The sequence below is a fragment of the Lynx rufus genome, unplaced genomic scaffold, assembly GCF_022079265.1.
Source record: "Lynx rufus isolate CCGP_SWC_20201006 ecotype Redwood Valley unplaced genomic scaffold, mLynRuf1.p SCAF_7, whole genome shotgun sequence".
In the NCBI taxonomy this organism is placed as follows: Eukaryota; Metazoa; Chordata; class Mammalia; order Carnivora; family Felidae; genus Lynx; species Lynx rufus.
The window spans coordinates 124,783,620-124,811,575 of record NW_025814889.1 but is presented as its reverse complement, the minus strand read 5'-3'; the positions used below and the strand labels follow the sequence as shown (position 1 = coordinate 124,811,575).

At 36.3% G+C, this 27,956-nt stretch overlaps 1 protein-coding gene across 1 annotated transcript in view; it reads left to right on the top strand.

Moving 5' to 3' along the window:
• Positions 1 to 27,956, top strand: part of SLC41A2 (solute carrier family 41 member 2) — a 94,985-nt gene that overhangs the window by 21,282 nt on the left and 45,747 nt on the right. Inside the window, exons 3-6 of the mRNA XM_047067129.1 lie at positions 10,352 to 10,423; positions 12,579 to 12,723; positions 16,751 to 16,897; positions 26,449 to 26,596. Of these exons, the coding sequence (XP_046923085.1) occupies positions 10,352 to 10,423; positions 12,579 to 12,723; positions 16,751 to 16,897; positions 26,449 to 26,596 (512 nt within the window). The remainder of the gene's footprint in view (positions 1 to 10,351; positions 10,424 to 12,578; positions 12,724 to 16,750; positions 16,898 to 26,448; positions 26,597 to 27,956) is intronic.

The window sequence follows — 27,956 nt, the reverse complement described above, 5'->3', positions numbered from 1 at the left end:
TCCCTGTCTCAAAAAATAAGTAAACGTTAAAAAAAAAAAAATTAAAAAAAAAAAAGCTACAGCAAATGAACCCATCTATGAACTAGGGGGAAAATTTTGCGTATCTAAAGCCTGAACAACTGTGTTGGTGATGGGAGTACTCTCTCCTGTTCCTTCCCTCCCCCCATTTCTCCCCCAGGCAACTGTAAGTTCCCTAAGGTTTCCTGAGTAAAAAAAATGCTTGGAAAGGAGATAAATGCATGGCATTATATAATGTTTTATTAACATTATTGGCTTGCTCAGTTAAGAGAAAGTGCTGCATATGCCCTATGGAACCTTCTAAGCTCCCTGTTGTATATGAAAGGTCATATAGCTAAACTCTGCCCAGGACCATAATGAAATATTGGGTATTAGTGTGCTCTCATAATGTGCCAGGACTGTACTAAATGCCTACAAGGGTATCTTATAGCAACCCTATGAGATAAACACTATTATTCCTGTTTATAGAGGAGGAACTGAGGCTTAGAACAGTTGAGTAACTTTCCCGAAGACACAGAGCTAGAATATAATGGAATACCTCACATTCCAGAACATTCCCTTTTACTTGCACAGGATAACTGAGTCAAGAGTTTTAAAACCAATAAATAACCTCAGTAACAAATACCTGATAGTCTCCTCTGCATCCTCCTCAAGGATGCTCTCCTGAGGGCTTGGTCTTAGCACCAATATACGATATTTTTTGTTACTTAATATTTTAAAACTTTGATATTTATTATTTCTCTTAATGTTTTAATCTTAGAGAGAGAGAGAAAACATGCGTGCACAAGTTGGGGAGGTGCAGAGAGAGACAATCTTAAGCCATGCTGAGCATGGAGCCCAATGCGGGGCTCGTTCCCATGACTCTGAGATCATGACCTGAGCTGAATTTAAGAGTTGGATGCTTAACCGACTGAACCACCCAGGCACCCATGTTATTTTTTTAAAGTATTAAAGATACAGTCCTGTTACTTATTTCCGTTATTAGTTGGTGAGCTAGAAACGTCTAGGGGTATCAGCCAGTCAGATACTAGCCAGACCTTGGTAGATTTGTTTGGGCAAATTCACTTTAGTCTATAATTTTTCATATCATCATTATAATGATTGAATATTAAAGGAACTGGAGAATAATAGAAATGAAGCCTCTTTGGACTGGAACATAAAAGTATAAAGTGACCTTGGAACATCTTGTGGTGGCAGAAGGTAAAATGCTAACCAAAAATAATTGGGGGGAGTGACTTGGTGTTAGCTGAATATTGATTTTCACACTTGGAATGTGTGTCCGTTATACCTCTAGCTTTTGTCTTAAAAAAAAAAAACTTTTATGTAGTTTTATCAATGTTTTAAGAGTTAGTGAAATTATATACATGTAGTCCGTCTGCCAGCTTTTCCCAGTGATCTACATTTGCATTATGTTTTAAGAACTGGTAGGTCAGCAAGGTAGAACTCAATCCAAGAGGCTTCTTGGCAAGACAGGGGAATAAAGAAGAGGTCTTGAAAAACAGAACTGGCAACAGTTAAAGGAAAAGAAAATCGTTACAATGAGAGTTAAAAGGTAGCTCTAGTTTCATTTTGTTGGAAAATGAACTTTGTTCTGATAAATATAGTTAGGCACCCAAACTTTTAAGCAACTTGATAACTTAGCCCGGAAAACTGAAATTTTGGCTAGCTTATCTCAAAGAAAATATTTCTAAAAGCAACATTCTTGAGCACTCTCCAGTATTTGTTTAGATTCAGATAATAGCTTAAATGTTACTCCATTTTGAAATAGGCCATGCTGTGGAGAATCTGCTTAAAAAGGAATTTGCTGCAAATTAATTTCTGTGTAATTTGGTCACATATTACCATTAATACTGCCTAAAGGTGAATTTAATCTTAATCTTTTAATTTGAACTTTAGTTTTTTTTGTTGTGGCATTTATATTTTATGGTAGATACTTTCATCAAAAGTCTGGTTACATTTATTTGTTCATATTTAAGAGAGTGGAACTCCAAAGCTGATTAGAAGCAGAGCCCATGGGAGGAGAGTATCAACCCATGTCTTCGCTGAGTGAGCTAGCTGCACTTTTCTTTGGGGGGGTAGGACTGCAGTTGATGTCTTCCACAGATCAGGAATTTTGTCACTGATTATAAGATATTTGAGTTGCAAAATGAAGAGATTACCTAGTTCTCTAAGTAATGAAAATACCATAAACTAGATGAGTATAACATGTTATCATAGCTTGAAGCCATGAGTTACTACTTTACCATCTACTAATGTGTTTTACTTTTATTTTTTATTTTTATTTTTTTGGTCAAAAAATGTTAATAGCAACTTTATTCATAATGGCTCTAAACTGGAAGCAACACAGATGTACTTTTATTTTTTGAGGCTAAGAATTTGAGATAGGCATGGCCTAGTCAGTGTTAAAGGCCAGAGGCAGGACTGTCGATATGTTAGATCACTGGTTCTCAAAGTTAGCAACTTTGGTTAGCAACTTGTTGGAAATGCAAAATCTTGGCTCCACCCAGAAGCTGCTGAATCAGAAACTCTGGGGGTTCGTTCAGCAATCTGTATTTTAACCAGCGATTCTGATATACATCAAAGTTTGAGAACAACACTGCATTAATGAAGAGGATAGAAGCCAATGGGCCTGGGATCAGGTGGGAGAAAGGAAAAATAACAGGGTGTGAGATCACCTTGTGGGCCTTTGTAAGGACTTTGCCGACTGTGGGAAATGGGAAGCCATTGGAAGGTTTTAAACAGAGGAGTGCTATGATATGATAGATATTTCAACAGATTATTTTGACTGTTGTGTTGAGACAGAGCTATAAAGGGCCAAGGACTAAAACAGAGACAAGTTAAAAGTCTGTTGCCATAATACAGGCTGGAGGCGATGCTGGCTTGGATCAGGGTGGTAGCAGTGGATATAGTGAGACATAGTTGGAGTCCAGAACTAATTTTCAGAGAGAAATGACAGAATTGGCTGATGGATTAGCTGAAATTAAGTACTGGGAGTAGTCACTTGAAAATTTCTCAGGATTTGAGAGATGGAAAATTTGTAGATGGAAAAGTAGTAGCTCATGGCATCAAACTATGATAACATGGTATATTTACCTAGTTTATGGTGTTTTCATTGCTCAGAGCATTTGATCTCAAGTGGTAGGGGGAGTGTGTTACCATTCTTACAGAATGCTAGAGAATCATTGCCAGCTATATTCCAATCCCGTTACTCCATCAACTGTTAAAGCCACTCTAGGTTAAAGCCTTCTTGAAAGCAGAGTACCCAAAGCCTCACCTTTGATAGACTCTTCACTGACTATTCTGTACTTAAAATTTTTATTACTCTTGACTTTGAGACCCCACACTGCGGTGTGGACTCTTTCCACTTCTTTCATGGCATCTTCTTAGTCTATCTTTTTTGGTTTCTTTTTCTTTGCTCATCTTCTTGATTTGAGGTTTTCCTGAAGTATTAGTACCTTGTTTTTGTGTTTCTGTCAATAATTTCATGTATGCCACCCCTGCCTGTACATTGCTAGCTCTCAGATCTGTACCTCCAGCCTCTTTCCTGATCACTACAGCTGAATTTTCAATTGTCTGTACCCTCACTACATTCAAAAGTAAACTCATTACCTTCTCTCGCTCCAACTGTGCTTTCTGTATTTCTTATCAGTTTATTAACATTACCAATCACTATCCCTCTTCTATCCAGTTAATGTCTAGGCTGTCCATTCAACCTATGAAATCCCTCTCCCCTTCCCTTTATGCCCCACCTGCCACTACCTTAATTCAGTTGTCCATTGTCTCTAAATGCGACGGTTGTGGCAGATTCCTACCTGAACTCCCTGGTTCCAGAGTAAAAAGTCAACGATGTTTGTTTGTTTGTTTAACTTAAAACAAGTACTATTTGAAAGTCAGCCTTTTCATCTATGGTCAAAAAATAATTCTTTTAAAAATTTTACAATTTTCTTGTGTAGTATTTATTTTCAGTTATAAAAGTAGGAGTAAGGGGCACCTGGGTGGCTCAGTCCTTCGAGTGTCCAACTTCAGCTCAGGTCATGATCCCACAGTTCGTGAGTTTGAGCCCCTCATCAGGCTCTGTGCTGACAGCTCAGATCCTGGAACCTGCTTCGGATCTGTGTCTCCCTCTCTCTGCCCCTAAGCCACTCACATTCTGTCTTTGTCTCTCTCAAAAAAAGTAAACATAAAAATAAATAAATAAATAAATAAAAGTAGGAGTAAAAATCATTATAGCTGTGGCAGGCAAGTCTGTGATTACTTTAATCTTTTTGCTCCATTAAAGAGTCTTTTCTCATTTTTATCATTGTCTGCCGGAGAATCAGGATAAATGAACTTATAGGATTATAAGGAAAGCTTTGTGTAAGTATAAAGATAGAGAACCTAAAACATAAGATATCAGATAGAGTCTACTCACTCAATCGTTGAAGGGCAGTTGTCTTTAAAACTTGTTATTATAGGGGTGCCCTGGTGGCTCAGTCAGTTGAGTGTCCGACTTTGGCTCAGGTCACGATCTCACAGTTAGTGAGTTCGAGCCCCATGTCAGGCTCTGTGCTGACAGCTCAGAGCCTGGAGCCTGCTTCGGATTCTGTGTCTCCCTCTCTGCCCCATCCCCACTCATGCTCTGTCTCTCTCTGTCTTAAAAATAAATAAAACATTAAAAAAATTTTTTTTAAAAACTTGTTATTCTATAAAGGTAAAGGTTAAATGTTACCAGATAAAAAGATATTTCAATAAAAAGGTTTTCTATTTTAACAAGGGAGATATAATAATGATGAATTCAAATCAACTTTATCATGCCCTCTTACCTGAGTCAAAATTTGTCTCTAAATTATAATGATTAACTTGAATAATTTTTCCTGGATTTTTATCTTTTCAACAGTAGATATGTATTATAGTAGATAATTGTTGTGGATATATAACAGTAGTATATAATTAGAAAACAATCCCAAGCACAGTGATTCTATAAATTGTTTAAATTCTGTTACCTGAGGTCTATAATTTTCTGCTTCTGGATGCTAGATATAAGAGTCAAAAATGGCATCCACTGTCTTAAAGACAATGTATATGTTTTTAAAGCTTATAAATCTATTTTCCAGGAGCAAATTGCCAAGAACCGTTTGATTAGTATTTTCCCACTCTAGACAAAACTGATTTCTGTTGCCTTAAACCTCTCAGAGAACTCCTTTGATTTTCTGAAATTATTTTGTAACATTTTAGCTTTTTAATTCATTAATTCAAAAAATATTTCTGAGCCCTTACGGTATGCCAAGTGCTAGTGTGTGCTAGGGAATCATCAATAAATAAAACAGAAAATATTCCTGCTCTCACTGAGCTTACATCCCAGTGTAAAAGGATAAGAAGCTGGCAAAACCTTTCCCTGATAACTATAAGTTAGATTTCCAATTCAAATTGTAAAACTTCTAAAATAAAGAAAAATTAAATCCCAAATAATGATATTAATAACTCTGGCATAACTTTGATATAGTTACAGTCTCAGTATTCTTTCCTAAATTTGACATAATTCTAAATTTTACAGGTTCTTATCATAAAACCGGATTGTTAGATACAAACAAAACTTGCATATTCCTACTGGTTCTCAATTTTAGAGTATGTTTCTTTACATTATTTTTTAAAATGTTTATTTCTTTATTTTGAGAGAGAGAGAGAGAATGAGCAGAGGAGGGGCAGAGAGAGAGGGAAAGAGAGAGAATCCCAAGCAGGCTCTGTGCTCTCAGCACAAAGCCCGACATGGGACTTGAACTCATGAACCGTGAGATCACGATGTGAGCTGAAATCAAGAGCTAGATGCTTAATCGACTGAGCCACGTAGGCACCCCTAGAGTATGTTTCTTAAGTTATAAATACCAATCCATAGCCATAGGTTTGTGGAGTGTACTACTTATGTATAACTTAAACCGTTTCAGTCATCGAGATTTTTAACTCCCCCCTTTCTTTGAAGCTTTATTGAGGTATAATTGACACAAATCGACTACACAAATTTAAAGTTTACAATTTGATGAGCTTCAATACGTAGTGTGTACATGTGAAACCATTACTGCATTCAAGATTATGAGCATAGGCATCACCCCTGCACATTCAGGAAGATATTATTAGGGTGTCTGTGTACATATATGTGTTTTACCATATTATGTTTTATGAAATACTTCAAGCATGTAAAAGTATGTAATATGGTTTCTAATTCCATATAATGGCAGAATGAAATAGTGAGTGACCCTTCCCAGAGAATAACAATTAGAAAACCTAGACAAACTATATGAAGGCAATAGAAAGTAATTAAAAGCAGGTAGAAATGAGAGGTCACCCTTAAAGGACCATGTCTGCAATGAGTAAGCATTGCAAAGTTTGTAGCTTTTTTTTTGCCTGAGGGAGTTTCCCCAGTCCCTGGATCTCATGTGGCAGAAACCCCACAGTCTTTCTTAACAGTTTGAGGTGACAGAGGTCAGGAAGTCTAACAAAAAATGAAAAACAAAACACACAACTAAATAGAAGCATGAGAGGGGCCTGTTCTTGAAAGACAAATACACTGGTTAAGATTTGTGAGTTTTTTTGCTTTTATTGGTCAAATGCCTTTTGTGACTCGTGCGTAGGTATAGTGGCAGAATGCTGAAGTTTTATTGCCTTGAATTATTAGATAACAGAGCTTGGAGCTGACACAGCAGGTAGAAATTTATGGGGAAATCCCAGCAGCAATAGAACTGTAGAAAGGATGAGCCCCAAAATCTGGGCATAAGTTCTGCTTAAATCTTTGGCTGACAATTAAACTACACAGGTGCAGGGGAGAGAGAGAGTGTGTGCGCATGTGCACAAGCATGAGCAGGGGAGGGGCAGGGAGAGAGGGGACAGAGAATCCCAAGCAGGCTTTGTGCTGTCAGCACAGAGTCTGATATGGGGCTCGAACTCATGAACTGTGAGATCATGACCTGAGCCAAAGTCAAAGAATTAGTCACTTAACTGACTGAGCAAGCCAGGTGCCCCTGGAGCACATATTTAATATATATATATTGAAGACTAATACTTCAGTGGAGACTTTCGGTACCCTTGTTTCATCTATTTACATATTAAATATATTTTTTTCCAATACCAAGTATAGTAACTATATTTGTAAATCTGTACTTTCAAGGTCATTCCAACCTACTTTTATCTTTGGTCCCAGTATATTTTAAAGCCTATCTGTAATTCATGTGCTTCAGGGTCAGAAAAGTAACATATACATCTATGGAGAAAAAGGTGTAGGGATTATAAAAAGTAGGGATTGCAGGCTCAAGCTAAGGCATTTAGATTAAAAACATTAATGGAGCGCTTGGGTGGCTCAGTCGGTTAAAGCATCAGACTTCGGCTCAGGTCATGATCTCGCGGTCCGTGAGTTCGAGCCCCGTATCGGGCTCTGTGCTGACAGCTCAGAGCCTGGAGCCTGCTTCGGATTCTGTGTCTCCCTCTCTCTCTGCTCATTCCCCGCTCATACTCTGTCTCTCTCTCTCTGTCAAAAATAAACATTAAAAAAAAAAAATTTAAAACCACAGTGTTGGCCAAAACATCTTCAGGCTCTGGACACCTCAAGCTCTCTTTCCTTAAAAATTAACTAGTGTCGGGGCGCCTGGGTGGCTCTGTCGGTTGAGCGTCCGACTTCAGCTCAGGTCATGATCTCACGGTCCGTGAGTTTGAGCCCCACGTCGGGCTCTGTGCTGACAGCTCAGAGCCTGGAGCCTGCTTCGGCTTCTGTGTCACCCTCTCTCTCTCTGCACCTCCCCCGCTTGTACTCTGTCTCTCTCTCTCTCTCAAAAATAAACATTAAAAAAAAAATTAACTAGTGTCTTTGCAAAAATATTGGCCAGGTTTATATAAATATTAAAATATTTAAAACACATAAAATATATATATTTAAAATATATAAAATACATATCAATTAAAAAATATTAACCCAGGTCATATAGAAGTCTTTATCAGATCATATTCTACTATATCACATTCTTAGTTCTCAGATTTTCTAGCCAGGATATTCAGGTCAGCTAATTGAATAAAAGTAGGTCTAGCAAAAGCCTTTAAACAGAACACTTTGTGATTCTTCCTCTCTACTCTGGAAAAATTTAGATGATTCATGCTGATCCTAGGCCACTGGCCAGTATCTTAGATCAGCCCAATTCTTGGACAGCACAGGTCAATTTTCAGTTTCCTGCCAAACTCCCACTTCCACTCCAATGCACGCCTGTACCATAAGTATTTTCCCTACATGGTTAAGTTTGGATCAACATTTCTCTCTCTCGTCTTTTTTTTATCCTTCTAAAAATCTTTGCTTTATAATTAAAAACAAAAAAAGGCGATTTTTATTTGTGAATATATTCTGCTTTATTTCACATAATACATTGTGATTTCTCATTATAAATTATATTTCATAAAATGTGAAATATATTTTATTTCACATCATACATTAACTTGTTATTTAGGTTAGACTAAAAGAACTATAGATTTAGAGACTTATAGATCTGGAAGGGACTTAGAAATTGTGATCTTCATCATTTACAAAACAGAGCAATTGAATAGCGTGACATTGTTCTATCAGTATGGGTTTGCTCACTAGAACCGCCCTGGTATATATTGGAATTTATAGAGAGCAATAAGGAATCTAATAGAGCAATTTGGGCTTACACAAATGGGGGAGAAGGAGAGATCTGTGATGGAAGGGTCGGAGAAATAACCTGAAGCACTGGAGAAGAGGAAGAAAGCTATGGGTGTATTGCAGTGTAGACATCTGGATGCCTACCGTGTCTGATTACCAAGACCTTACAGAAATAATGGCCTCTCTTTCACTTCTGCCTTCCAAATCTTAGGCAAACTCCTGTCACTGGCAGACTGTAACCTGCAGCTCTAGGGGAGAGGATTTTGAGGAAGGTAGCTTCAGGCTTTAAGCAGGAACTGTGGCAATGTTACAAGTGAATCTGGCACAGTAGCATACCTAATCCATAGCACTCATTCATTCTGTGACACCCCTTTCTTGACCTTTTCCTAGACCTTAGTGTATGTGTGTCTCTACCTCTCCTGACTATCAAGTAATCCTGGAGTCTTCACATCTTCTGCTTTTTCGTGGAATCATTTTAGATTGTTTCTTATACCTATAGACTTTTTTTTTCTAAAAGTTACTAAAACTAACACTAATTTCTGTCATGCCTATTTCCTGAATATTAAACCCTAAGTGGATTTCGCTCTTTAAACATTACCTCTGCCTCATTACTCACTGGAGGAAAGACTCAGGTTGTTAGAGCTACAAACACAAATTTCATGAATAATGTAGATTTCCAGGCTTAGGAAAGAAATCTGCAAATAAAGGCAGCATGAATAATTATACTGAAAAACTGAGAAATCTTAATATTTGCATTGCTGGATACTTTGGGACTAGATCCCAGAAGGAGGTTCGAGAATAGAATCTGTTTTCCAAATTGATAGTGGAAATGTTGATGTAGCACTTAATCTTCTGGTCTGAAGCCAGTGAGCTAAACTCTACTGATAAATAACAATCCTTATGTATCTCCTACCTTACCCGTTCACTTAACCTTCCATGACCAAGCAGATGATGAATAATTGAAACCCAACGTGGTATGTTTTTTTTTTTTTTAATAAACATTGTTCACTGCTTTCCAAATGATTGCATTAGAAAAACTCGACAGATTTGGATATACGTGTTTTGAGTCCTAAATGGTTGAGAAGTAATGATTTAGCATATAGAGCAATTGAATAATATATTTTTAGAGGGTATTCTTCCATTTAGCAGAAAGATACATAAATTTTAATAGTGAAATACACAATGAAAATTTATATGTGAACTGAATGAATTTTTTATTGCTAAGAGTTTTAGTCATGGCTCAAATATAAATTATGTACATATAAATGACTTATTTAATCCTGGGTTTTCTGGTCACTAATTCTTCAAATTAGACTAGTTTCATGATGTGGAATAAAATGCTAGCAGCTCAGAATTATGTGATTATTCCTATTGGGCTTCAGTACATAAAATTTGGCATGTTAGGATGACATTTGATGATGTTGTAAACAGTGGGCAAATGGATAGTATTAACTGGCCCGCTAGTTCTTGTGGGCTAGTAGTTAAATTTAAAAAAAGTGTTTTTTTTTTTCCCCTAAACGTATTGGGCAAGCTAAATGTGAGATTCAAGGCTGGTAGTGAAATCAGATTTATATTAAGTAAAAATGTGAGTTCATCAGATTTACTAAAGAATTATCTTTGGCTTAAGATTTCATATGCTGCTAAAACAGAGTTGAAAGCATATGATTAGTCAGTGATATGTGAAAGTATCTATCTTAACAGGTAAATATCGGGAAGATGGATTCACCCATTGAAAAGTGGAACCTAATAATTGGCAACTTGGCTTTAAAGCAGGTAAGTGATGCAGATATTTGCCTATGGATCTTGGGTTTATACATCTTGGGTGTTACCTGTAAGAATGGAATAAATATTAGTGCTATAAAAACTACCATTTAATTGTTTCAGGGGGCTTGGGGCACCTGGGTGACTCAGTCGGGTTGAGCGTCCGACTTTGGCTCAGGTCATGATCTCACGGTCCGTGAGTTCGAGCCCCGTGTCAGCTGTGCTGACAGCTCAGAGCCTGAAGCCTGCTTCGGATTCTATGTCTCCTCTCTCTCTGCCCCTCCCCCTGTTCATGCTCTGTCTCTCTCTGTCTCAAAAGTAAGTAAACATTAAAAAAAATTTTTTTAATTGTTTCGGGGGGCTCAAAACAATTTAGTACAATGAAAAAGTGATAGAGTAAATGGATACCCATGACTGCTGAAAAGTTTTCTTTCTCTAGAAATTGATCAGGTTCTTCCAAATTTGAAAAACATGTAATTAAAATATAATATATATATGTGTAAATTTTTAATCATAAGTGTGTAAGAGAGCCAGAATTTGAGTACTTGAGTTAATAACTGTACAAATAAATATTTAGCACGTCATTGCTTAGGTACTTTTTTTTCTACTTTTTTTAAAGTAAATCTTTTTAAATTAAACTTAACCCTTTTATGTATTATGGTTATATATTTATTTAAACTGAGTTTTTCTTAATCTGTTAATATTACTCAAGCTCATCTAAATGAACACATTAAATTGTCAGTTACATATACACTAAATCATGGATTATATATGGATTATTTACAGCTCCTTCTGATCTCAGGTGAATGTCTTTTCATCTTCCACTACTTCCTACTATGCCCAAGACACAGGACTGCAGCCTCTAGTAACTCTCCAGCAAGTGGGCTTAGGGAACACTCACTATTTTAATGTTAGCTCAATTAGGACATCACGTTGAGAGGCATGGTTGCAGAAAAGTAATTTCAGGTAATGTATTTCAAAGACATAGAAATAAAATGAGTTTTGGAATGTGGGCTTAAAAGAAATATTTGTCTAGCTGCTTCTAAGATCACAGGATTCGAAATAAGAAAATCTGTGATTTAATCTGAGCTCTAACGTTCACCAGATGCATAAACTTTGTTAATTTACTTAACTTTTCTGGGCTTCCTGGCCCCCTTCTTTTAAACCATGGTATTGCATTAGAGATGTCTGTGATCTTTTCTAGCTTGAACTTGTAGGAACCTAGGCAGGGTTAATAATCAAAATATTTAACAACAAGTAAGCTACTATAAATTAAAAGTTGAAACTATATTGCATTTTAGTCTCTTAATATTCTGAACTCTTACTAAGTAAGAGTGGTAGTATAAATTATTCGTCGCATCATTCTAATAACTTCTATCTCAGCTTAATTTTTCCTTCTGTTCTTTGTACCCTTCCCTTGTCATCCTCCTTCCCTGCAGCTGTTGGTCAGGATGGGAGCCAGAGATGGCTCTGGATTCCAGTACATGGACTGGCTTCAGAGAGTCTGTGAGCACCTAGAAATTCTTCTCAAATATTGAGCACAACTGTGTTTTCATAGAGAAGAGAATCTTTACAAAGATTCTTTAAATGTCTCTTTAAAAAATAGATAAGAGCTGGGGGAGAACAAGGAATAAATCTATTTTGAGTACTGTGTATCCCAAGACCCAGGAGAGCGCGCCTCCTACGTGGTAGATTCTAAATAAGTACTTGCTGGGTGAATGAATTTAAATAACTTGCCACAAATTAGGTGATAGAGCCAAGAGTCAGATTCTTATCATTTGATCATAAAATCCAGTCTCTTACCAGCACTGCCTCTGAAGTCAGACTTCAGTCGTGTGGATTGGGTACACGTTTCCGTTTCAGTCTTAAGGTTGGTATCTTCGTAGATGATCTGTGGATTAGACCGTCAGAGTCACTTTAGGTGCTTCATAAAAACAGATGCCTGGACCCCATTCCATACCCACTGGCACCAGATCGTGGCAGTTCGAGAACTCACTGCCTTAGGGAATATTAAAACCAAAATAGAGTGGCTTCTTCAAAAGGTAATGCGGCTCAGTGACCAGATGCAATCCTTTCTTCTGACTTTTGGTATGCATATTTACATAATGAAGTAAAAACTGGTTTTGAAATGAATAATTCAGTTGGACTTTCTAAAAAATTTTTTTAGGTTCAGGCAACAGTGGTTGGTTTTCTAGCAGCTGTGGCAGCAATTATACTGGGCTGGATTCCAGAGGGGAAATACTATCTTGACCATTCCATACTCTTGTGCTCTAGCAGTGTGGCAACTGCCTTCATTGCATCTCTTCTGCAGGGTAAGTGGATTTAGAAATGGCTACTGTACCATCCTTCACTTTCAAATAATTTATTTTCCATGTCGACTATTTTTATTGAAATGATACCTGTTCATTGTAAGAACCACAGAGAAAAAAATTTTAAGTTTTATTTAAGTCCCAGTTAACATACAGTGTCATATTAGTTTCAGGCGTACAATACAGTGATTCAACACTTCTGTACGTTACTCAGTGCTCACCATGATAAGTGTACTCTTAATGCCCTTCATCTGTTTCCCCCATCCTTCCGCCCAACTCCATTCTGGTAACTACCACCTTGTTCCCTGTAGTTAAGAGTCTGTTTCTTGGTTTGTCTTTCTCTCTCTCTTTTCCCTATGCTCTTTTGTTTTCTCTCTTAAATTCCACATGTGAGCGAAATCATACTTTGTCTTTCTCTGACTCATTTAGCTTAGCATTAATACTCTTTAGCTCCATCCACGTTGCTGCGAATGGCAAGATGTCATTCTTTTTTATGGCTGAGTAATATTCCATTATGTGTGTATGTGTGTGTATATATAAAACATATATATTTTTATATATATAAATATATATAAAACATATATTTATATATATAAAACATATATTTATATATATAAATGTATATATTTATATATATATAAAACATATATATGGTGTATATATATGTATACCATAATCTTCTTTCTTTATTCCTCAGTTGACTGACACTTTGGTTGTTTCCATAGTTTTGCTATTGTAGATAATGCTTCTAAAACATCAAGGTGCATGTATCCCTTTGAAGGAGGATTTTTGTATTCTTTGGGTAAATACCTAGTAGTGCAGTTGCTGGATCATAGGGTAGTTTTATTTTTAACTTTCTGAGGAACCTCCATACTGTTTTGTAGAGTGGCCACACCAGCCTGCATTCCCACCAAGAGTGCAAGAAGGAGAGAACATTTATCTACAAACTTCTAAAATATCTTATTTCACAAATACCTATATTTGTTGTATGTAAACCTTAATGTAGAACAGGCTTTCTGAGGTTGTCTCTTGGACTTAGGTACTCTGGTAGAGTTCCCGAATGAGATCAAGAAAATAGATAATTCATTAGTTTCTATAAATTAAATTAATTGAGAAACTCCTTTCTGGAAATCATGCAGAGGATTTACTGGCTTGTCATTTGAGTAGCAAGGATTCCAGGAATTCTGAATTTCAAAAGCAGTCCCTCTGTTAAAATTTTTTGAAGTTTCAGATTTCAAAAATTTTTTTTTTACTAATTCTGTGGCAATACAAATATAACTATATGCTCAGCACAGTATTTTACTGGCTTTAGACTTAAAAAGCCAGAAAGTTATTTTTTTTTAATTTTTTTATTTAAAAAAATTTTTTTTTCAACGTTTATTTATTTTTGGGACAGAGAGAGACAGAGCATGAACGGGGGGAGGGGCAGAGAGAGAGGGAGACACAGAACCGGAAACAGGCTCCAGGCTCTGAGCCATCAGCCCAGAGCCTGACGCGGGGCTCGAACTCCCGGACCGCGAGATCGTGACCTGGCTGAAGTCGGACGCTTAACCGACTGCGCCACCCAGGTGCCCCAAAAAGCCAGAAAGTTTTAAAAATTAACTACATTTGGAGCACCTGGGTACCTCAGTTGGTCGAACATCCACCTGTTGATTTCAGCTCAGGTCATGATCTCACAGTTTGTGGGATCAAGTCCTGCATCAGGCTCTGAGCTGACAACATGGAGCCTGCTTGGGCTCTCCCTCTCTCTCCCCCTCTTTCTGCCCCTCCCCCCCCAAATAAATAAACTTAAATAAAAGTTAACTACCTTAAAACTTTTCAGTTGCGGCATCATTCTTTTTATTTATTAAGAACTTAACAGTAGAGAACTAGCTTATTATGAAATTATAATCATTTTTATTTTACAGTTGTCATCTTCTTACCCTTATATCACCAGCAAGGTGAAAAATAGAAAATTCTCACGTCAGGTGATTATAAAACTGTTAAGCTAACTTTTTTGGTTAGGTTCTGGGAATTTAGAGAATCTTACTAAGATTAAGACTTGACTTCCAAAATATTTTCAAGCATTTTGTTTTGATACTTTTATTAAGGGTAGTTTCTTGTCTATATATAGAATTACCAGAATTCAGTGGTGTTAACACTGGCCAAAGTGGGATGAAGTTAAGCTATTGGGAAATTAATTTCTGGTTAAAAGAAATTTGGGGCACCTGGGTGGCTCAGTTGGTTAAGCATTGGACTTCGGCTCAGGTCGTGATCTCACAGTTTGTGAGTTCGAGCCCCGCAATGAGTTCTCTGCTGTCAGCACACAGCCGGCTTCTGATCCTCTGTCCCCATCGCTCTCTGCCCCTTCCCCCCCCCCCCCAAAAATAAAGAAACACTAAAAAAAAAGTCAAAGCATTAGCTTCTTTTACCTTAAGTTCGTTTCTGTTTTCTAATCTTGCTTCATTTAGAAATAATTGTTTAAAAGCTTTCAGTAAAAACTATTGGTATTGCCTAGGATTTTCAAAATCATAAGAATTCAGACTTTTAAAATACATGTGCTTAAAGCTTGTTACTTTGAACAATGTGTGTTCTAATTTTATGATAGTTATATGTAGAGAGAGCAGATACTATTAACCACCTTTTGTAGGTGAGAAAACTGGCTCAGGTAAGGTGACTTACCTAATTTCATCAGCTTGTTTGCAGAAAATCAGTATTAAAACCTGTTTCCTGACTCCCAGCTCTTTCCGCTGGCCCATGATGGCAAAATATTTGTGTTCAGCTGAAAAGATATGGATGGCATCCTGTCCTGGGAGAACTTTCCATGTTGATCTTTAAATGTGCTGACTTTGAAAAAAGGATTCTATGTGAGCACATCTTGATTATTACATAATACATTTTAAAAACTTTTCTATTGCTTTTTTTTTCTTTTTACAATGATATTATGGGAAAGGTAAGTCTATAGATTGAAAACATATCCAGAATATAAGAGGTGAGAAATTATTTGAAGCAAGACAGAGATTCTACTTTTAATAATTGTGGCTTTATTGGGGTAGTAGAAAACATGGAAGTAGAGTTACTTACAAGCTCTGTGACCTTCAACAAGAATTTAAGCTCTACTCCCAAGACCTCAGTTTTATTATCTATAAAATGAGTAATGCTAGACTAAAATCATTTTGAGTCATTTTCAGTCTAAAAATGCAGTGAGATTCTGTTTTTTTTTTCCCCCCCATAGCCATTTTTAGGCTTCCATACTGGTTTATGGTTAGCATATAAGTGAACTAATCTTAAATATTCTCTGCACTGCATCCTCTAAATGTTGGCATGAGAAAATCTATACAATTGAGTATGGATGTAAATGTTATCAATCCCCCTTCCCCATTTCTATGATTCAAGAAAATAGATATCTAGGAGTATAAGTACACAGTCGTATTTTCATCTTCTATTCTCTAGTTGGAAGTTCATAGACAGAAACTTTGGTTTTAAAGAATATCCTTTATAAAGACTGCTTTTTGTGTTCTGGTCTCCAGTGTTCAAATTTTAATTACTTCCCTCTTAATACTTCAACGATTTTAAATAATAAAATGAAGCAAGCATTCTGGCTACCACCATGTAGACAAAGCTGTTTTTGTTGGTCTTCTTCCCAATTGCTGTGCATATAAATACGAATCACCTTTTCTTTGATATTTTCATTCCTTATTTGAGGGTTAACATAAAATCTTTGGGTTTGGTACAAATATACATTACATCTAAGACATACATGTTATTAAATTTGAAACTTCAGCTTGAATGTTATTTTACAGTAGCTTTTCAGTTCTCTAAATGTAACACTGAACTTCTCAAATCTTCTATGATCCCTACTTGGAATTTGTTGAAAGGCATTTTGCCAGAGCATTAGAGTAAAATGTTTTGTTTGCTTTAGTCAGCTTATCTAAGCAGTCTAACTGGAAATGATGTACTCACTGTTTGTCTAGCTTTTATATTTCAGTATTTAGGGGATTGATTCTCTCTAAATCATAGCATAAAAAGTAATGAGTTTTCTTTCTTCCAGGAATAATAATGGTTGGGGTTATTGTTGGTTCAAAGAAGACTGGCATAAATCCTGATAATGTTGCTACCCCCATTGCTGCTAGTTTTGGTGACCTCATAACTCTTGCCATATTAGCTTGGATAAGTCAGGGTTTGTACTCCTGTCTGGGTAAGTTGACTTGATATTAAATATAATGTGCTATTCAGAGTCTCTTTAAATAAGTAATTGTTGCAACAGTGCTGTGAACCCCTGGTGGCCTTCACCTGCAGTAGAACTCTGGTTGAGACTGATTAGAACAATAACTGCCATTTGTTGTATACCTACTATGTGTTGTGGTTCTCATATATTTTTCTTCTCACATTTTTTCCCTCTTTTTATGGAGTTTAAAACTCTCTAAGATAAGGGTTATCATCTCTAATTTCAGATGAGAAAATTGTGGATTGTAGAGGCTATACATGTTACTCCCTACTGGTAGGAAAGTTGACCACGGGCCTAGTATTCTATGAATTCTGCCCTTTTGCTAACTGTGTAGCCAGTGAGGAGTCAACCCTCAGTATTCTGATATATGCATTGTACTAGTGTCCCAGGGCATAAGGTTAGAACAGTGCTTGAAATTTAGTGATTTTCCCCACCCCCCCCCATCAGAAACCAACATGGCAATTACTAACAACTAAAAAGTCACCATGAAAATGAGCCTGAATGCTGTGTGAAGTTGGAGACATCTTATATAAGATTCCTGATAATAGTAATAGATTACATATGGAATCTAATGAATCCTTTTAATGCAAATTTGTACTTTGGGATTATTGGTAATGTAAATGAATATGATTTGTGAGCATTGGTTTAGTGCTAAAAGTTGTTTATGGTTTTATTTTTAGATGCCAAATTGAAAAAGTAAAAGAGAATAGAAACCCACAGAATTCTACAAGAAAAAAAAAAGATAGTTTATAAGCTGAACCAGAAGCAAACATTTATTCATATATCCTCATATGATCCATGAATTCTATACAGTTTATGGTATAAGTCTAAAGTACCTTTGGTTTGAAGAAGTAAGGATCTCATGTATGTTTTTGAACTAAAGAAAAGACTTTATTTAACCTAACAAAAGCAGGCGTTTTACTACTTTTGGAGATATTAAGGGAAGCTTTGTTTAGTATATAAAATTACCTTAAATTATTTAATGAGTGGCATGAAATTAGTCAATAAGACATGATGTATATGTTCAAGGAAGAGCCTTCTCATTTAGAAGATGACGTGTGTCCACTTGATGTAAGGTAGAAGACAATAAATGATCAATGACCTCCATGTAAGATCTTGTTCCCATAGGTCTTGGGTTTTCATTATTGTGAAATATGCAAGGAATGACGTGTGTGCAAGTATGCTCAGGGTAATTAATGTTCAATCCTTCTTTCTCCCAGTCAAATAAAGTACAGAAAATGAGTAATGTTATTAAAAGGATAATCTTCTTTAGTTCATATTGTTAGAGTGATAACTGGTCATATTTTTCTCTATTATACAGTTTAGAAATTCATACTGAAGTCAAGGATTGAAATAGTAGCTTTGGCTAGTTTTAGAGAACGTGACTTAATGTTCTTCACCTACCTACTCTATTAGACTCCTTCACCCATTCACAGGCAGGTAGCTGGACGACTTGGAGGCCTCACCTCCCCAAAGGAACAGATTAACTGCATTGGGGAAGGAGGCGGTCATCAATAGGCTGGATCCCAAAAGAAAAAGGAGATGAATTAGGCATGGCTAGTGCCCCTTTCCCTAGTCTTACCAATTAGACCAGTCTCTCCCACTGTGAGGAGGAGGTAAGAGAAAGGAAAGGGGAAGCACAAGGGGATAAAGGGTTTCTTAGTATTATTCCATAGGTCTTGCCAAGACCCTTGAGGGTGGGGTGGGGATGGGGCTGGAAGGTTGGTAGTGGTTCTTGGATGGGTTCCCTTATATACACAAAAAGAAAGGTACGTTATTTTCAGACTTGGAAACCTATATTAACATGAAGTCATTGTAACACATTTCCCAGCTGCTGGTATCTCCTCAATCGGAAGTCCCAGTAGTAAGAAAATAAGCAAGAGAATGCTATTGAAGAATGTCGTAACAAATATTACAATTGTTACAGTGATACAGACTTAACATTATGATATTGCAGAAGATAAATCAACTTTTGGGGAAGTAATGTGTACTGACTTAAAATAAGGTGTGTGTGTGTGTGTGTGTTTTTAAATCACTTGAGTGATGAACTTCTTACCAAAGACTAAATCATGTGTTACTATCTAAAGCTTTCACTATTTTGAGGGTTGTATGTGATACATTAGTAGTTTAGCTAGATGAATAAAAAAAAGGAAAATAGAATGATTTCTATTTTGAGAAATAATTTTATTGTTAAACATTGCTTAGGCTTTTCTGGGCCTTTACTTGTTTTGTGGAAGTTAGCTCAAAGTAATTCAAGATGAATTAATCAAAATAGGTTCTTTACATTTTACCTGTCACTTATTTCCCTAAAGTGCTATATATATATATATATATATATATATATATATATATATATATATATATTATTATTATTATTATTATTTTGATGGGCTGCTGATTGATTCCATAGTTGATTTAACAGTGAAGGGTTTTTCTGGGGTCAGTGTTGGATTATAACATGTCTACATTGTGAGCACTAGGGGGCCTCATAAGATCATTATAGTATTTGTGGTATTCAGGATATAAAGATTAGGAACAGTCTCGTTTAAATTCTGAGGCCTCATTCATCCTGCTGAGATACCTGATTCTTGGAAACAAAGTTTAATTCTTGAGCTACATTGGAAACACTTAGCAGTCTTTAGAGATAAGAGGATTTCATGGCAGCCCTGGGCTTCTGTTACGAATAGAGGCCATGGGTTCCATAGGTCCCAAAGAACTGACTGGGCTGTGAAAAAAGCCTGAGTTAGTTCCCCACCTCTAATTTTGGATACTTAGAAATGACTTTGAACAGCTCCCCTCTTGTCTTGTTTGTTTTGATGCATGTACTGAAGCTCACTCTACGTTACTTCAATGTGTTACTTTTCCTTTGGTCCTGATAAAATTTGCTGATTTTTGATGTTCGAAGTAAAGACGGGATTTTCCCTCTTTTTACCGCTCCAGTTCTCCCCTAAAAGGACAAAATGAGCCCAGAGCTTTGTTTGTTCCTATTGACTTTATTTTGTGTAGTCACCTAAGTTTTTGCTGCTCATTTAACAAAGTTGAAATTTTATGTTAGCCTGGTGTTTAGGCCTCTGGGAGTCAGCAGAAACTTTCCTGTGATTGTTACTCCTGCCAGACTCAGCCAGTACCAATTCTCATACACTGTCCATGATTTTTCTCTTTTCTTTCTTACATCGTTCCCTTTCCCTCCGTTAAGGCCAGTTTTCATTTTTCAATGCTAAATTCATACGTGTCCCTAATGTTAACTGATCTTTTCCTCCTCTGGATTCCTGTAGCATTACACTGATACTTCTAACATTCTTTGCATTTTATGGATCATTATAGCTTTGTGTGCATATGGTATTAAGGAAATATTGGAAGAATATCTTGCCTTAGCAGAAAGTATCAGGGGGATTAATATCCCTAAGGAAAAAATTTAAATGGCAGAAAATGGCTAGGAAAGATCTCGAAATAGAAGAGAAAATAGAAAGTTAGTTTAGAAAGTAATCTAAGCTCTGGACTATGATATGCTTTGGTATGACTTGCTGAGAAAATATAAAGGTATTTATTCATTCACACAGTAATGTTTGAATAATAGTAACTTTTGAAAGCTATTAAAAGAATAGTGTTAGGCCAGTAACCGAAACATCTATACACAGTGATTGTTGCCCTCTCTTTCTTGTTTGCATACTTTTAAGAGGATTTTAAAAATGTTTATCAGTTGTTTATACCTGCATGGCTATCTAATTCTTCTATGTATGTGATTTTACTGATTTGAGAAACTGTCAACTTTTCTTCTTTAGACAAGATTTGAGCACAATGTTGACTGATTTCTCATTCTTCGAGGTTAACTTTTAAAAGATGGCTTAGTTGGGGCCATAAGGACAATAACAGTCAGCCTCAGGTTGCTTCAGTCTGGAAGCTAACAGGGATGCCAGCTAGTTATTTACAAGACATTCTAGAATATCATGGCCTTGCTATGAGTGGTGATATGAGTAGAATCTAAATCTGTCTTGCCTGTCACTCTTCTTCAGGTATTTTCAGCACCGTCTTGGTTTAGAATGATCACTGGAAGGTCAAGTTAGTGAGAAAATTCTGATAGTTATAACAGAGGGCATTTTAAAAATCGGCAACTTACAGAGCCCATTGCTTTGTTGCTCACGCAGAAACAGGTGCCATATAAAAATGTCACTCAGAGCAGTTACATATTTCAAAAAAATTTAGGGTAAGAATAATGGATGTTATTAATGAAGTTACGTAACAGTAGTTGCAAAATGCCACCAACAGTCTAATAAAAGGTGAAAGCCATGAGTCCAAAAGGTGGCTGTTATGGTTGGTACTTCAGTGTTACAGCAATTTGAACCACTTGAGCTGTGTTCATCCCACTTTTCCCTGGTCAACTTATATCACAGGGTCAATACTAATGCACACAGACATTTATTGGGCTTCAAATTCTGCAGAGCTTTATCTGAACACCTGTGTTCATTTCCTATTGCTTCTGGAACAAATTACCGCCGACTCTGTGGCTTAAAATAACAGAAATCAATTTTCTCACAGTTCTGGAGGCCAACAGTCTAACGTGACTCGCACAGGGCCAAAATCAAGGTGTCCGCAGGGCTGGTTTCTTCTGGAGATTTTGGGGGGAAATTCCTTTGCTTGTCTCTGATCTTCTGGCATTTGGGTTCACCCTAATAATCCAGACTAACTTCTGCATTTCAAAACACTTGACTTAATCACATCTGCAAAGCCTCTTTTGCCCTATAAGGTAATATGCATAGGTTCTAGGTTTAGGATGTGGATTTCAGCCAACTAAAACACCCATTGTGATCTACCCAGAAATTAATACAAAATATCATTTTGACTAGGATTATTTAAATGTATTTCCTATAGAAGGAAGATGTTATTTTAGATTTTGGTATTAATGCAGAAGTTCACAGTTGGCTTTTAACTGACCATTTTTTCTCACCAATTGTGTCACTCATGGTTTTCTGAAAATAATTCCTTAATTTTATGACATCTTTAAAACACCAATATATCCCACAAAGAGAAGTGTTTTAGAGACTTCTCTTTTCTTATATTTAGCCATCAGGATTGGGTTAGATGTTAGCCAGGGAAAAGATAGGAAGGTCCTATATAATCATAATTTGGTGGGAATGGGCATGTTAGGTTTCTCAGGAAATTGAGATAGTAATGATTTATAGTAAATCAGTTTTAGTAATTTTTATTTTATCATGGCTTTCCCACCTTTTTAATGTTTACATTTTCTTCATACTTGGAGATACTTTTTAAGCTTATAAAATAGTTGCAAAAATTAAAATAGTATTAAATATCTTGCATACCCTGGACTCAGATTCACTTAATGTTAACATTTTACCCCATTTACTTTGTTTTTTATTCTTTGTCTCTATTTCTCTATATGTTTTTATATATATGTATGTATATATTTTTTCTTTGTCTTTAGGACAGAGACTTTTTTTTTTTTTTTTTGAGAGATAGCACATACATTTGCAAGCTGAGGAGGAGCAGAGTGAAAGGGAGAGAGAATCCCAAGCAGGCTTGATCCACACCCAGTGGTGACGCAGGGTTTGATCCCATGACCCTGAGATCATGACCTAACCTGAAATCAATAGTCAAGTGCTCAACCGACTGAGCTACCTAGACACCCCAGGACATTGACATTTTTGAAGACTGTAGTTGCCTCTCCTTTTTTTTCATTATTAGAATTTTTGAAAATTGAGATACAATTTATATTCCACACTGAATTAATTCACCTTTTAAAAGTGTGCAGTTCAGTGGTTTTTAGTACATTCATAAGATTGTACAACCTATTATTAATAGAACCTATGTTCTATTCCAGAAGATTTTCATCACCTCATAAAGAAACCGTTAGCTCTCACTCCCCAGCCCCTGTGACCAGTAATCTATCTACTTATGGGTTTGCTTGCTTGCCTGTTCTGGACGTTTCCCCAAAACGGATGACCTTTTATATCCAGCTTCTTTCAATGAGTATGCTTCGCTTGTGTTGTAGCATGAATCAGTACTGAATAATATTCCATGTGTAAATATACCACATTTTGTTTATCCATTTACCGTTCCATGGACATTTGGGTTCCTTCCACTTTTTGGCTATTATGAAAAGTGAACATTCTTGTACAGGTTTTTGTGTGAACATATGTCTTCGGTTCTTTTGGTAGTTACCTAGCAGTGGAATTGCTGGGTCATATGATAACTGTTTAACTTTCTGAGGAACTGTCCACTCATTATTTTTAGTTTATTTACTGAGAAGTTTCCGCCCACTTTGAAAGTTCAAGCAATGACCCTGGGGTTGAGTTGGTAGGTGCCTCTTTCAACAGCAGATGTCCTTCCAAAGATTTAATGTTGAGAAGAAATTAAAAGCTGAGCATAGTGCTCCTTTTTTGACCTAAAAATGAAGTACTAAGATGGTCTGACCTAGCAGAATAGTTCTTTTCATTTGTGTTTAGTGGATTTTGCCTTTAGTTTTCTGCTTGATCCTATAAAGAGATTGTTGGCAACCTTAGTTGTTTTAAGAGGTAAGAATGCCTCCTAATTGGGATGTTATTTAACATAACATTAATGTTTAACATTAACATTGTTAATGTTTTAACAAGGAGAACTGGGAATCCGTTCAGTAAAGGTTTTTTTTTTTTCAACCTTTTATAAAAATTCATGGAGAAGATGACACTGTGTAGCATTAGTCATATCCCTGTAAATGGGAGAAAATATTTAATGGATTTTGTTAGCATAATTATTTTGAAGATGTGATCTAGATAAAGCCATGAGAAAATTTGGTTGGATATTAGTTTAATATTTATAGTAATTGTTTGTTCCTATCTGCTAGGAAAAAAAAAATTGAGTTTCTATCTAGTTCAAACATCTTTAGTCATAGGCAAGAAGATCTTTAAATATTTTAAGATGAGGAAATACAAAGTTCAATTAAAGATAAGAGTCTGGATAAGGATTGAAGAATTTTGTGAGATGCCAGAAAAATTTAGTAACATATAACTGAAATCTAGGACTAGAAGCTACAAGGACTGTGAGTTCAAGGCTGTCTTTAAGGTATAAGGTGAGGCCTCTACTATACACAATAAGTATTAGAATCATTGAGAAGAATCCAGGAACGTCCTGGCTGAAATCTCCGATAATAGTAAAACCTTGGTCAGCTAAAATGATATTACCAAAAATGTTTTGGGGTGTCACTGTTTTAAGAAGGGGTAGGCAACTTGTATTCCTGAGGATATTTAGAATTGACTATAAAAATATTTGAGAATCAGACTCATGGTATTAACAGTTTTATGCTGAAGAGGCAAAACATGGATTTTTTAATATACTTGTAACTTAACCCATTAGAGAAACACATCAGTCTTCTAATTCTGTCTTAAATTTGTAATTAAGTAATTGACTTATTCTTGTGATTTTAAATATAAATGTTCCCAAATTTGTATGCATTATATAAAAATTTATGAAAACTTAAAGACTTTCTGTATCTGTACATTTAATTTGCTAGGTTTATAAAGATTGTCATAAGTACTTGGAAACTTTTGAGAGACATGAGAAATGTCTAAGTACAACAGAGTATCTCAGAGTATTTAAGTTTGTAAATGTGACTAAATATTATTCCAAACACTGAAAAATAATTTTTGGTTGGGTGCTACACATTGTGATGTAATACCATTAAGTGCTCAATTGTTTTGGTTTTCTTTACAGAGTGTTTAATTTTATTCTTGTAGGCAGTTAATTGTGGATTAGCTTGAGCCTTACAAGGCATGGTTTCAAGCTTTATTGGAGTGAATCTTGAGTAGACTTTACGCTAGGGCTGGCCCTACTACTAAGATGTGACCCTTCTCAGGTCTTTACTAAATCTTCTCAGTATTCAAAGAGGCCTCTCTTCTCTACAAGATTAGCTCTTGAATGACTTCCAGCCCTTTGTAAACTCTGGGAATTTTTCAGTTTACGACTCCCCAATTATTCTTGGCCTGGCCTTGTGGAGTTCACCCTATGCATGCTTGACTTAGTATTCAGTTCACAAGCTCTTTCTCCGAGAGCTTCCTCTTCTCTAGTATTTTGTCCTATAAATTCCTGCTGCCCTATCATCACTCTGCTTGAGTTTTCCCTTCCTGAGCTGTGGTCTGGAATGTGCCTTAAGTCAAAGAGCTGAGGCTGTTATAGGGCTTATCTCATTTCTTTCCCTTCTCTTAGGGATCACAGTTTTCCAATGCCTGTTGTCTAGTGTCTGGTGTCTGAAAACAGTTCATATTTACCCATCTCTATCTATCAATCTACCTCTTTCATTTCTGAAAGCACTTAAAATTTTGTTCAGAGGTGATATGTAGCATGTCCACAAAGCAAGACAAATAGCTAAGCTCAAAGTCAATGAGACAGAGAAGGATATTCATTTTATAGGAAAATATAACAAGAATGGAGAGACAGTGAATAGTTGTGATCAAGTAAAACAGTTTACCACAAAGGGGTTGTAACAAAGTCCTGGCAATCTGGTATCTCAGTGTGTTCCAAATAGCAAGATGTTAATGATAATGGCCATGATAATTATGACAATAGTAAGTGTTCAATAAATATTAGCTAGGTGCCTGGGCACTATTGTACTTACGTGTACTAATTCTCTTAAGACTCACAATAACCCCATGAAATAGGTACTATTATTGTTGCCATTTTATAGATAAGGAATTTGAAGTTTATAGAAATTAAATTTCTTGTCCAAGGTAAGTTGTCACACTTAGATGTGAAACTAGGTGGTCTGGCCAACCTATGGTTAACATGGTGTACTATATTCTGTCTTAGAATATTAAGGGTTCTGAGAAGTGCAGCAGTGAAAAAATGTGTTTAACTTTATTAAACTTAGTTTTTCTATTTTATTTTGGAGCTTGGAACACTATTCAATATGGGGATATCTGTTATCAATTGATTGGCCAATACTCCTTGGAATGCTTGCACTATAAGATCTTTGTGGGTCAAAACAATATCCCATTTGACTCGAGAGTTAAGAGTACTAACTTTGGTGTCAGATTCCATTTCCCCCCAACTCTTGCTGTCTCTTAGCCATGTTCTTAAGGTCCAAAGCTTCAGTTTTCTTCATAAAATAGAAATGACAGTGTCTACCTCATATTTGTGAGGATTGTCACATGAGTTGATGTGTTGAGTTGAAAGTGTTTAGCACAGTACTTGGTAAATAATAGAAGCCAAATAAATGTTAGCTTTTTTACTCTTGTTCTTACTGTTTATTATTATTATTATTATTATTATTATTATCATTATTATTGCAGTTCTCATCTAGCACAGATAGCTAATTCCATAAATGTTTGTTGAATTAATGTATTAGTTTTTGGTTACATTATTTAATATTTTTACCTTATCTACTGTTTTAAATTTGTTTGAAGTTTATAGAAAATATAGCATGTGAATATGTTGGATAACATCCTATCTTCTGGGAAACTTCTACTTTTAATATCTACATTTGCTCCATGGTTAGAAGAGAGATTGAAATGTTGTCTCTTTTTTAATTTTAGAGAGGTATTACTACATTTCTCCATTAGTTGGTGTCTTTTTCTTGGCTCTAACTCCTATCTGGATTATAATAGCTGCCAAACATCCAGCCACAAGGACAGTTCTCCACTCAGGCTGGGAGCCTGTCATAACAGCTATGGTTATAAGTAGGTTAGTATTAAAATGTGTGTGCGTGTGTGTGTGTATCTATCTGTGTGTTCTATATGCCTGCATCTGTGTATACATTAAAACATCATTTCTTGGTTCAGTCATTTTATATACTCACATCTTTATTATCACATGTAATAGAGCTATTAGTCACAGGAGTTCTTGGAATGAGTAGACATACCTCATTTCGCTACCAGTTTCAAACTTTTCTCCAGTCAAATCCTTACCAGACTGACGAGTAAGGTTTAGTGGTGTGTGTGTGTGTGTGTGTGTGTGTGTGTGTGTGTGTGTGTGTTAGCCTGACATTATTTATTTTTAATAGTAAGTTGCTCACATAAGTATCAGACAGCCTTAGAAATGGACATACCATTTGACTACTTCTCCTTCTAGGACTTTGGCAGAACATAGGGATGTAATTAAGGATATTTGCAAATGATTAAGTTGTACGGGTCCTCATCACAGAGGAACTTTTAATAACAAAAGAAGAGAGAGACCACCGTAGAGGTCTCAGCAACCAGGTAGTGATCAAATAAATTATGGTATAGTCACGAAATGGAATATTCGCTGCTAAAAATAACACTGCAACGTTTCTGTTAACATGGAAAGATGTTCATTATGCCTTTGGTGAAAAGAGCCAGCTAGAAAAGGGTATGAATTTCCTGTTAAGCATGGTATATTGACACGCATTTACTGTCTTCCTTCCTGAAACTACTAAAATGACAGTAATAGAACAGAAAAGCTGTAAAACCACAAAAGCAGAAGGGGAGCAGAGAGGACAGCAGGTGAGAGATTCAACAAAATTAGTAAAATAGGAATCAGATGGATGACTTTTAGCTGAACCACCAGAATGGAAAAGGATAAAGCCTAACCTCCAGCAGGGTGAGGGGACACCCATAGGAAGCGAGCTGATCTAAGCCTCAGAAACCCAGAAACGTGGAGAAATTGGAGGCACTAAGTACTTCTCAAAGCTGAAATGGAGAAGATTGGTTGAAAATTTATGTGAGAAACAACTAGACCCTCAAAGCCCTTCTCCAGCTTGACCACCCAAGTGACTGCCCCCTCCCACCTTGGCAAAAGACAAGAATTAACTCTGGCGAGACTAAATCAGAGAAGCTGTGGATTAAGAAACACCTGCACAAGTGAGGGTGTGGATTAAGCACTGTATGGAAAGTAGGATTAAGTGAAAATCTAGATGCCCAGCAGTGAAAACCCTATCCCACTTCTTTTTCTTTGCTCATGGAATGCTGGTAGTCAAGCCTATACCCCCAGGCAAAAAAATTAGACTAATTCCCTCCTGGGGTAACTCATCAGCGCCAGAGAGCCAGAGAAAAACTCGGTTACTGACCCTTGTGGGTCCTTGAGT